Source organism: Lynx canadensis, chromosome B1 (assembly GCF_007474595.2).
Source record: "Lynx canadensis isolate LIC74 chromosome B1, mLynCan4.pri.v2, whole genome shotgun sequence".
Lineage (NCBI taxonomy): Eukaryota > Metazoa > Chordata > Mammalia > Carnivora > Felidae > Lynx > Lynx canadensis.
Genome location: NC_044306.2, coordinates 109,418,578 through 109,431,547, shown reverse-complemented (window position 1 = coordinate 109,431,547; position 12,970 = coordinate 109,418,578). Strand labels below are relative to the sequence as shown.

The following is a 12,970-nucleotide window of genomic DNA, read 5'->3' as shown; positions in this document are numbered from 1 at the left end:
TTTTTTTTTTTTTGGACGGATTTTTTTTTTCTAGTGAGATTTTCATTGTTTTATACCCAGTGGTTACTTGATTTCAAGGTCTTAAGAACCTTGAAAGCTTAACTTTCTTCAAAGTCAAATCAGGGTTTCAAATTTTGCCTACTTTTCATTATAACTGTAATGGCAAAATTTTAAAGCCTTATGAGAAAGAAAAAAAGATACTGTAGAATCTCAGTGGAAATGAATATGCCTTTCTATAGGTTGTGCATTCTCCTGAATATTGTGTGTTAATAAAAAAATCATCTGCTGAGGTTTTTAAAAATTCGAACCATCACCTTGACACTTCTCTCCTCACTGTATTGCTTTAGGTTAGCTGTGGCTTAAGCCTCTTGGATAATCTTGGAAATCATTTGAATATTCTGAAAAACTGACAGCTGGATTTGATACTGCATGTAAAACATTTTTTGTGTGCGTTACTTCTCATTTGTTTGTACCAGCTTTATCCTGAAGAATCGAAAACATGGTGAATAGAGTATAATGGAGAGGAAATTTCTTGTTGCAGAATGACTTTTTTCTTTCCTTTTCTCAACGTGGCCATTATTTCAGTCCCTATTCAGTCTACTGCTTATCAGACACCCTGTCTGGGGGAAAATAGCGGTAATTTTTATTTAACAAAGCACTTTTATATATTTGATCTCATTTAATCTTTGCAATGTCCTTGTGAACATTATCAGCACTTTTAAAGATGAGAAATCTGGGCTTGAGAGAGAATAGGCAACTTGATTGAGAGCACACAGATAACTGAACAACTGAGGTTTGAACCAAATCCCTGGCTGATCAAATCGGTGAAGACAATGGTTGCGACGTGGCATTGTGAATGGTAGGTAACTTCTGTATTTTCAGTGGTATTTTTTGTTGTCATTTAATAAGTTTTGGCTAACTATTTTAGCAGAAGCCAACAATCAAGTATGATACCCCACAATGTTTTTTAAGCATTTTATATCAAACTGTTCATTATTATCTTAACTACCGAGTTTTGCAAAATGAGTATTGCAATTCTCTGCAGCCCACCTGACCAAAGCGGAACATTCTTTATGTCAGATACTTTAAAATGGGAAAAGAGGCCTATTGATGTTGGTGTTGGAAACAAGAAAAAAGGTCTCTCTTCTTCCGTCGTCATCTCTGTGTAGGATTCTCTCACAGCCCAGGCATTCTTCATCTCAGAATGGACGAGGCTGACAAAGGATACAGTGTTACTGCTTTCTCAACAGCGCTGGGCCCCACTCAAGGCTCTTATTTTGTGGGGAGAGAAGAGAGTAGGTTGGGGTCACAGGCTGCCATCAGGACAGATGTAATGTTAATTAACCACAGCAGCACAGTCTGTCCCCAGGTCTCTGAGAGCAGTGAAAGGTCTCCCTCGGGGTCTCCAGATTCTGTGCCTCAGAATGAAGCCTAGACAGGACAGAGGTGGGCCTGCACTAGCCAGCTTTTAATTAGTTATTCTTCCATTGATTCTGAAGTGATTATCTTTTTAAAATCTGCTTTTAGGGGCGCCTGGGTGGCTCAGTTGGCTGAGCATCTGACTTCGGCTCAGATCAGGATCTCATGTTTCCTGAGTTCGAGTGCCGCGCAGGCTCTGTGCTGACAGCTCAGAGCCTGGAGCCTGCTTCTGATTCTGTGTCTCCCTCTCTCTCTGACCCTCCCCTGCTCACGCTGTGTCTCTCTCTCTGATATAAAATTAAAACATGAAAAAAATATGCTTTTACATATCTGGAATTGGGATGTGTTTTACATTGGCCACAACTAATAGGAAGTTTGCTGTTTGTTTTTGGATAGGGGGCTAAGTATATAAAAAAATGATTGTTTTCTCCAAATGTCTCAAGATCTTTCTTTTTTCTTACTCCTTCTTTTAATTTTTTTCTTCTTACTCCTTCTTTTAATTTTTTTCACATCCTTCATTTCTTGGTATTCGTCATGTCAAAGTATTATGTACAATTATTGAAAATGTCACACTGTGGGAGTACTTGCTCCCCCAGCCAAACTCTGGGACTTCTCTTGGTTCCAGTTCCAGCCCATGTCCAGTGCCACAGAGCCAGGCTCCTTCACCCTGGCTTGTCCTGAACAGCTCTCCAGGGAGGGAACAGGGGACGGTGCCTTATTCTCCCTACCACCAAGTCAAGGCACCTGGGGAAACGAAATCAGGCAGTACTAGAAAACAAATCTTTGTGTGTCCAGGTCAGGATTATAAAAGATAAAGAAAGGAAATATATTAACATGCAGTATTTGATTTTGATAAATATATTATCCATATTTCCTTATTCCACCTTTTCTCATAAAGGACCTAAGACCATTTAACCCTGAAAAAAAGATAAAGTGATTATTTTTATTGTGACGTTCTCTTCTCAATAGCTATATGTGTGTGTGTGTGTGTGTGTGTGTGTATAATTTTATAGCAAAATCATAAGTATGAAATGATTATTTTAATTGTATAGGGATGGAAATATTCATAGTAATATAGTGAGGGAAGCACCTGTGTGTACTACTGATTCCCTGCTTAATGTTTGAGCCATTATTGTGATAATTTTGATTTCATTTGCATTTGGAAAATGGTAGAGTTCTACCCCTAGACAAGGAGCAGGAAATCCCATAGTGATAGACTGTGGGTTTGACCTGTCATGATAGTTGGAAGCCTGGGGAATACTCTTCGGAGACCAGACATCCATGCTCCGTTCTCGCTATGCCATCTAGTGGAGCAGTGTGCATTGCTACCTGTGTGCCGGCAGAGGACTGAATGCGATTTTTTAACTTACATGGTATGTTTATTCTGTAACATGTATGCACAAATACTGGCAACATACATAAGAAGTGGTACTGCTAGTAAGTGGCAGGTAATGTGTTCAAAGAATCCTTTAAAAAGCTGCTATATACAAGAATAACTAGTAACGTCCCCAGGATGAAAATTAACGAGAGAAATCTAACACTGCAGATACGAACATGTATTATAAAATAACAATAAATAAATCTCGTTGGCACTGGCACAGGATCAATAGGACAGGATAGAATTCAGAAATCCACTGAGCAGGTGGCATTTTATGTAAATGAGGACAAGAATAGCTATCCATTGGGTTATAAATAAAGATGGATCCCAGCCTCATTCTTTCCTCCAAAAAGAGAGTCTAGATGATGAAGGGTTGAAAATTCAAGAAATGAAGCTATCAAACTAAAAGAAACTATGGGTAATTAAAAGATAATCTTAATGTGGGAAAACTTTTCTAAATATGTCAATAGGCCCAGAAGCCATTTAGGAAAAGATGTTTTATCCTTAGAGCAAAACAAAAAAGTTGACAGAAAATTATAAAATAATAATGCTTAAAGGTAAATACTGTATTCAATTCTTTAAGTCAAAATAAATTAATATGTTGACATCATCTAACAGAGTGCTGTGTAAAGAGGAGAGAGAATAAGAGGTAAAAACAATTTGAATTTGTGTTTCTCTGGCTAGCATGTGAGGCTAGGCATCTTTCCATGTGAATGCCATTTGTTTTCCTTCTGTGAAATGGGTGTTTCCTGACGTTGTTCCTGGAAGTTCTTTTTCTCATTATTTTGTTTTGGATATCAATCTTTTATTATGTATATTGAAACTATTTCTGCATATTATTATTACTATTATGCCTTTTTAAAGTGTCCTTTACTCTCTGGAAGTTTTATTGTTCTGTATTCAGATCTGTCAGTATTTTCTTTATGACTTCTGGGATTTGTGACTGGACCAGGAAGGCCTTCCTTGCCCAGAATAAAATTATCTTTGGGGGAGTTTTTTTCAAGTGCTTCATATATTTTCATTCAAAATGGCTTTTTAATTCTTCTCTAATTTATATTAGTGGAGAGATCTAAACTCATTTTGTCTAAGTCAGCGGTAGATGACTCTTTTCTGAGGAAAACTGCTCAGTTTCCTCTTTCTGAGGAAACTGCTCAGTCTCTGAGTGCACAGCAGTCTGGCACTGCCTGCCACCCTCATTCCTCGCTCTCTTCTTAAACCGGACATTTCATCAAGATGGCTCTAAATTCTAGAGTGCATTTTAATATCTAGAAGGAAAATTTTCTTTTCCTGTTCTTTTTCAAAACGTTCTTGGCCTTTCTTATACATTTTCTTTTCCAGAATAATTTTGGACTCAGCTCTAGTTTCATAGCAGTCCTCTTGAAATGTAGGCTGGGAATGCAGTGAACTTAAAAAATATCATTTCCCTAATATTGATGTTTCCTTCTTGGTGCATGTCACATCTTTCCACCTATTCAGTTTTTCTTTTTTGTCCTTCAGTAAACTGTTCTTCATGCACGTCTTGTGCATTTTGTTAGGTTTACTCTACTCTTATGTATGATTTTTGTTGATACAGTAAATGAAGTGTTTTTTTATTTTTATTTTTTTACTCTAAGTTTTTAACTTCAGGGGAACATTCTAAAGTACCTTTATTTTAACTGTTAAATTTCTGAAATTGTTTTTTTTTTTTTTTTACATTGAACACATTTATTGTAAATGTTATTATTTTTTAAAAGAGTTGTTATAAAATCGATTTGCACTTTATAAGTGATGGGGTCTTAAATTCCAGAAAATACTGTATATGTCTATAGAGGCAAGATGCCACCTGGGAACTCTCATCCCTTGGAGAGCCAGGCATACCTTTCATGAAGTTCCAGTTCCAAAGTCTTCACCATGAGCTCAGCAAATTCGGGATCTCTGCAGACTCTGGCTCCTGCAGCTCTTCATGCAGCCTGAATATCACCCTCATTAGCCACACCCAAAACTCAATTGTGTTTTGTGGGAACATTTTATGTTTTAGGTTCCCACAAAATATCAGTCACAGCAAACGTTCTGTGAATTTAGGCTGAGGATGGGAGATCAAGGGAGGAGCTGGTTATGTCCAGGAGACCAGTGTCAGGCTCACTGTTTCTTGACCTCTCACCTTTCGCTTCCCCTCTTCCTTCAGTCCCCAAGAATAGCAGTTTGGAAGTCACCTTGAGGCCTCAATTCTAAGCCAAGTGGAGTATTATCTTCCAAAAATACTGAGTGCTTTTCCTGCAGGGAACTCGAATAAGTAAAATTTTCTCTGCTCCCTTTCATATCAATGAAAGCTATATACTTGAATTGTAAATGTATTGTAAATGGCTAATGCGTATGGTTAGAAAAAATCTGGAAGATACATTAATGGATTTTATTTTATATCACATAGAACAAAGAACAAATAACTGAAGTATTTATTGCATAGAGTCCATTGAAACTCAAAGACCTTTTAAGTCCTTGGGAAACAAATTTTAAATAACATTATTACTGTAAGGCTTAGTATATCTGAATGTAAGCTTTTTTTTTTTTTAAATGGCATTGACCCTGAAATTTTAATCTTTAGAGAATTGGGTAGTAGGTGATAAAGTGCTTGAAGACGAACCATAGGGATAAAACATAGTATTCAAGTCATTCTACCGTGCAGCATTTATATTTGTTTTAAGTACATCCGGCTTAGGACTGAATCTAAAATGAAAATTTTAAATCAGTTTGCTCTTGTTTCTTACTTTGAATCCACATATAACACAGTTATATTTTCAGCACATGTGCTGTTCTTGGTAAATGGAGTAGAATACAAATTGAAAACTTTAATAATTACAGCTTGTTTTAATCAGGAGCTAGAAAGGTGTGCCCCCTTCTGTCTTCATCCCAGTTATCTGGTGACACTATTCACTAACTCATTTTGGGCATAAAATGTGGTCCCCTCTTCCCTGTTAAGAATGAGAACTATAGAGCTGTTAATACAGATATCATTAAGTGATTTTTACAAAAAGGGGGAAAAAAAGAAAACAAAGAAAAGGAAGACATGTTGGGGCCTGATGTGCCATATAAATATTTTGTTTTGAGCTATGCGGTGATGTCATTGTGATGATACTTCTTCCCTTGCAGTTAACTCCCAGCCGCAAATCAGGGTATACCAGAAAGTGATGTGAAATGCAAAAGGCATGGGCTACACTGTAGTAATTCATTCATCCTGAACGAGAGACCTGCAGGGTCTAGAGATGGAACTGTGATGGCTCACTCTGCACATTATGAATACAGAGTGGGTCTGGCCTGTTGTCATGCCTGTATTATGGCAAAGGTGTTGTGTATGGACAACACATTTGTTTTCCTCGTAGTGGAATTATGTGTTCCTCTCAGTGCTGTGGCTCTATTAGTTTTCATATGGGAAAGTGATGCTCGATGTCTTTGACAAAGACTTATTCAAAGGGATAACTTACCATAAAAACAAGTTTGTGCCTACAGAGCAAAACAAAGCAAGGATAGTATCCCTTAAAACTGACTGCTTTCATTTTCAGTGTAAATCAACCATACTGGCAAAACTTTGTTAATGTGTCCTCCTCCAAAATGAGTGATTCCTACAATGTTAGAATTGTCCCTCCTTAACATTGGATCTGCTATGGCCCAGCATGTGTTGGGTGTTGAAGGACAGGTTTGAGAATTTAGCATTTTCCCACACAACGAGGGAGAATAGCAACCACTGGACATCTCCAGAACCCCTGGATGCCTCACGATAGCACATATATGATCTGTGTTCTGTATGAGTTAGAGAGATATTTAGAGAAATGATAAAATTCATTAGGCCTATGGATCTTTGGAACTATTAGCAGATTCCTTCTCTTTCTTATCATAATACAGTATGAGTCCACAGATGAAAATTACCAAGTGTAGACCAAATGGAGTAGAATATAAATTGAAAGCTTTAATAATTCTTTTACAGTTATTTTACAGCCCACTCCTTTTATTTTTAATGTTAATTTATTTTTGAGAGAGAGAGAAAACATGAGCAGGGGAGGGGCAGAGAGAGAGGGGGCAGGGGATCCTCAGTGGGCTCTGTGCTGACAGCAGAGAGCACGATGTGGGGCTCGAAATCACAAACCACGAGATGATGACCTGAGCCGAAGTCAACTGACCGAGCCACCCAGGTGCCCCAAAGTCAGCCCATTCCTAAAATAAAATCTTCCTGGGTGGGGGTGGTCATTAATGTTTTTGTTATATGTCCAGTCTACATCTTTCACTTGTATCCTTATGCAGATTTATCCCTGACCATGTTTTAAACATTAATTTTAATTTTTTGACTGAGATCTGAGGCCATTAGCTGCTGATTTGTTGTTGTTATTTGTCTGTCTTATCAAAGTAACTGTCTGCCCTCTTTATTTCTGTTAGCGTTGTCAGATGAAATATCTGAAACAAAAACAGTTATTTAAAGGAAAGCTTTGTATCCTCTACTTACTAATTGTTTTAAGAAGATTACCTGAAGGCTTTTTAAAAACTGGGCTGTTGATGATGCTGATTATGAAATATATTGCCCTTTCATAAAATTAACTGCTGCATTTTGATTTATAGGATCTCCAAATGTGGGTAAATGGTGCTAATGAACATGGCTTTGTCCTGGTGTCTTTCGGAGCTGGTGTCAAGTATCTTTCAGAAGACATTGCTAACAAACTGGCTGGAGCTCTGGGGAGATTGCCCCAAAAAGTGATTTGGAGGTAAGGTAATAGCATCAATTGTTTCTTCACTGTGTATTTTTGTTATCCCCTTGCTTACCTTGCAGGGCCCTGTAAAGCTAGCACATTGGTTCCCCAGCAAGATTAGCAGGAGCTTCTCCTAACTTTTCATTTTTGTTTCTTAGTGTATTGAAATCTAGCGACTAATTTATAAGACTCTGTGATGGATAAAGAAAGAGACATCAAGCCTTGGAGCATAGAAAGAAAATATGATGCAAGGGCACCTGGGTGGCTCAGGGGGTTAAGTGTCCGACTCCATTTTGGCTCAGGTCACCATCTCACAGTTTGTGAGAGTGAGCCCCCCACTGGGCCCTGTGCTGACAGCGTGGAGCCTGCTTGGAATTGTCTCTCCTCCCCATCTCTCTGCCTCTCTCTCTCTCTCTCTCTCAAAATAAAATTTAAAAACATTAAAAAATCTTCAAGAAAAAAGAAAATATGATGCAGAATGATTTATCCTTGTGTCAGATGCATTTTTTATGTTACCCTAAGCTTTATATCCTTATTTACCCTTCTATTAGTGTCATTTAAAAAGTTGTTTTAATTACATGCATTTCTATATACTTTCTACATACCTGCAAATCAGTGTTGGAGTGAGGTAGAAAATGATAGATGAATGCATAAATAGGCAAAATATTTCATGGAATCTTTTGTCCTCTATAAATGCTTTTTATTTCTTTTACCCCCTCCCCCCAAAAATAGGCCTTAAAACGGCAATAACTTGCCAGTTAATGCTGGTTAAAACAGATCCTTAGATTACCCCACTTCCCAACAAGTGTCTGTGTCAGTCCACCATGTAAAAATCCGACGTGAACACTATTTACCATGTATTTATTTAGTACCTGCCAGTGCTGCTGGGCTCTGGGGTTACAGCGGTGAACATCACCCCCCCAGGTCTCAAGCTGTTACAAGTAGGGTCTAAGTAATATGTCTTTTTCCTTTATAACAATGGTGTAAGGATTAGCTCCCACTTTTCCTGGCTGAGCTATGAAGTGGATACATATTTTATTCCAACTGTTTAGGACTTCTTCCTTTGGATGCCAGATCTATTGCATTTCCTCTAAGGGCTTAACCCAGAAAGCACCCTCCTGCTTCATTTAGGACAGTTTGTGTCTGCTCAGTTCAGACTCGTGTTGTTCTCTCAGTTGTGAAGTATGTTCATGGTTTATCTTTCATAGATCAAGGCACTAAATGACTTAATTATAAACTCTGCCCCACGGAGTGCCTGTCACTGGGGCCAAGCTGGAGAAGAGTGCTTTCTGGTTTCTTTCAATTCTCACACCTTCCCGTAGGCTCCACGTGTCAGAGATCAGAGCTATAGACTGCTTAGTGGTGGCCCTCCCAGCTTTTTCATGTTTCTCTTTCTGGGTTCTGATGGAGAGTGACTTTCTAGCCCAGGTTTATTTATGTGCTTCTCACCTCCAGCCCCCATCTCTGTGATGGGGTGAGAAGAGCCGAAAGAAAATAGATCTCAGTATGAGAGTGTTTTTTATTTCTCTCACAATCAATGAAAATGTGAAAAAGAAACATAATTAAAATTTTGTTGTTAGTAAAGCCTGGTTTCCTTCTTAAGATAGCAATAAAAGATCATTTAACATTTATTTTAAATCTAATAATTTAAGCACAGAGTCCATACCAAGAGTAAAGTTCGGTTTTTGAAAGATTCATTGTCTGATGTACATTTTAGGTTTTCTGGAACCAAACCAAAGAATCTAGGAAACAACACTAAGCTCATAGAATGGTTACCACAAAATGACTTGCTTGGTAAGTCAGTGACACGTGGGTACTTAACTTGGCATTTAGATTTTAACTGAGTAAATGTGATTTTTGTATTTGAGCAGTTTATACAATATGTGTGTAGTTTATGGTAGAGTCACTAGAATGCCTGGTATCTCATGTTAGATTTCAAACCAACAAGTCAGATCTTTCTTTGTTGGAAAATGATTTGTAAAATATAATCATTTTATGTCTGTAAATTAAGGTTTTTAGACAAGTCACCAATTTTAATTTTCTGGAAAATATGCTTAATAAGGTATATAAACCAGCTGTGGATAAAGTTATACCTGATTAGACTAATCATCTAAAGGTAGTAAAATTAAAACAGTGAAAATGTAGATTTGTGTTATAATTGTATTACAGATGTATCTGACTAACCTGAGAAATTCAAAGTTACTCATATGATTGAAACTAAAAAGGTCAAGAAAACATTTAATTCATCTTACCTTTATTTGTTTCATCTGTTCATTTCCCCTTAAGTCATCAGAAATTTTTGAAACACACATTTATTTATTTATTTATTTATTTATTTGAATTCTGATCCTTAACTAAAAATTAAAATAACAGTTATATGAATTTATTTTAAGATATTTGATCGAATAAATTTAACTCATTTTGTTGTCTTCAATAAGCATTGATAGTAAAACCGTAAAGTAATTTCATTAATTTCTAGCAAAACATGATGCTGTATTAACCTTTAAGATATTAAGGAAATTATAAAAATATTATTGATTTGGCAATATTGACATCATTTGTTCAACAGTACTAAAATCTAACAGCTATATAAGCTGCTTTAAATTTTAAATTACATTATTAAAAATAGGCTTTGAAAAGTATTTTTTAGAAGCTAAAATGGCCATCCTAAAAACCAGCAAATTGAATTTTGCAACTAAAAAACAGTGAGGAGTTTTCTTTATATAATTCCTCTTCATCTAGTTCTTCATATATGTTATTCTATAAATGACAAAATTGAATAAGAAACAGGGCAATTTACCTTCTTAATATTTGTATTTTTTTTTTATGTCTTTACTATTATGACTTCAGACTCCATAGAAGGTAGGAAGAAGCAGAGAATTTACATAAGATAACCTGGACTATCAGCTGTTTCAGTGCAACAGTGTGATGCTGCTCTCTGGGAGCATTGAAACTGTTAGCATGGTATTCTTCTGAGAGCCTCTACGGCAAGGTGTAGCTACTCAGTGGTGCACACCCAATGGCCCTCCTTAAGTTCAGAGCTCTTCTGTGTTCCTCAGAACCTCAGTTCTCTGCCTTTGCCAAGATCAGTGTCCTTTTTTATCATTAGGCATGACTTTATGAGTCCACTGCTGGCTTCTAACAATGATCAGAAGATTCCTCCAGGATGAGAAGTAGGAACCCAACCATTATCTTTCCCCTTTCGTCTTTCCATACTATCCCTTGCCCTCCACACACCAGCACTGTCTTATTTTTCACTGCTGGGCTTGGTGGTAAGGTTTTGTTCAGAGAAAAGGTTTTGCTGCAAAAAAAAAAAAAAAAAGTTTGAAATGCACTGAGAGGGGCGCCTGGGTGGCGCAGTCGGTTAAGCGTCCGACTTCAGCCAGGTCACGATCTCGCGGTCCGTGAGTTCGAGCCCCGCGTCGGGCTCTGGGCTGATGGCTCAGAGCCTGGAGCCTGCTTCCGATTCTGTATCTCCCTCTCTCTCTGCGCCTCCCCCGTTCATGCTCTGTCTCTCTCTGTCCCAAAAATAAATAAACGTTGAAAAAAAAAAAATGAAATGCACTGAGAGAGCAGATCCATTAGGTGGGCCAAGTTGAGAAGCCACTTGTAGGCAAAGGTGACACTGAGTACTTCTAATAGACATGGAGTGGGAGAGTCCCTGCACCCTACTGAGACCAAGGTTCTACATATCATTTTATACCTGGTGTGTGTATATTTAAAAGACTTCTATTTCTGCAAGCTGTAATTCCTTTCTGGCCATAGCATACATTTCCTACGTGCAATGTTTCCTCGTCCTACACTTATACAGGGTTTTCAGTTTCAGTACCTTTTATGAAATATTGGCTGCTCACAAGGGGATCTGTGTTTTGAAATACCTCATTAATTTTGATAAATTGTCTTCTTTTATCCCCTTGACAACTCGATGTTACATGATGTTCCATCTCTTACAACTAATTTTTATGTGTCAGTCCCTACTTGTTTATATACCTAAACTGTGAAATTGGGCCCTAAAATTGTGAAGCCAGAAGCTGACATGACTTGAATGTTGTAAATACTTTGTACCATACAGTGTTCCTCCTTGGATAAGCACATAAACTCTTCCTGAACTTTAGGAATCTAGCCCCACATTTTAACATATTTTTTTTTGTTTTCTTACAAAATGTGTTTTACTTTAAGATAAATGCCTGGGGATCCAGAAGTGGATGTCTGTTTGTAGCAGAATGTGGTTGCACCCTGGTATTTTTGGCATTTCTTGCTTTTGTTGACTTCCTATTTAGTATTGGACTTTTAAATAGATGTTGCTAGCCAGTTGATATTTATGTTTGAGGGAAAGTTGTAATATTCTCTAAAAAGCTATAGATTTTAAATTTATAAATTTAAAAATGACTCTTAATTGATATATACAAATCAATTCACTATTTATATAACAAGCGTTTTAATTGATATAGGGCAGGAATCAGTGAAATTATGCCTTTAAAAATTCTGTATCTAAAATATATATTTAGTATAGTGTTGACTTTTAAGAGATTTCTGGAAAATCTCTTTTTTAGAGTAATATACAATACCCTAAGTTGTTTTCTTTTTTAATCCTTCTTTAGGGCATTCCAATATTAAAGCCTTCCTGAGCCATGGTGGTTTGAATAGTATTTTTGAAACTATGTATCATGGTGTACCTGTAGTGGGAATCCCACTCTTTGGAGACCACTATGATACTATGACCCGGGTCCAGGCAAAAGGCATGGGGATATTGCTAGAATGGAAGACAGTTACTGAAGGAGAGCTATATGAAGCACTGATGAAAGTTATCAATAATCCCAGGTGAGTTTACAATGAACATGAAAGCAGATGAAATATATATACCATAGCATATTGTCAATAACCAATTATTGCCAAGAAGTTGTCAATAAACCAATTATAGGAATATCCTTTACATTCCTGTGTCTAAATCCTTGTGCATGTTTTCTATAATTTTAAAAATAAAAATGGCAAATATATATATATATATATATATATATATATATATAGCCAGCCGTGTATGACCTTGAATAATATTCTACCAGGATTTGCCAAATTGAGGGAGAAATTACAGTGGGAGCAATCATCAGGTCCCTAAAATGTGTCAAATTTTATTTGTTCTTTGTCTCATTTTAATACTCGTAGTATCTGCATATCACTATTTTCACTATTCACATTGTAAAGATGAGGCACTTGAAACTCAGAGGGCTTAAGTAATTTGCCCATAGTTGCACTAAGCTATTAGAGTAGATATTTGAACCAGGAATGTCTGATTCCAAAGCTGGTGCTCTTTGTATTGACTGGTGCTAGGTTTCCCTAGGACTGAGTATCACTGAAACACAGAGATTTATTTACATAGTTGCAGAACTAGTCTGAATCTTTAGCTTTTTTAATTTTTATTTCTTGAATGTCCCCAGTTAACCACTGAGTTTCAAATAGTCTA

At 37.0% G+C, this 12,970-nt stretch overlaps 1 protein-coding gene across 1 annotated transcript in view; it reads left to right on the top strand.

Annotated features, from left to right (window-relative positions):
- Positions 1-12,970, top strand: part of UGT8 (UDP glycosyltransferase 8) — a 94,095-nt gene that overhangs the window by 77,493 nt on the left and 3,632 nt on the right. Inside the window, exons 3-5 of the mRNA XM_030313178.1 lie at positions 7,382-7,524; positions 9,227-9,303; positions 12,111-12,330. Of these exons, the coding sequence (XP_030169038.1) occupies positions 7,382-7,524; positions 9,227-9,303; positions 12,111-12,330 (440 nt within the window). The remainder of the gene's footprint in view (positions 1-7,381; positions 7,525-9,226; positions 9,304-12,110; positions 12,331-12,970) is intronic.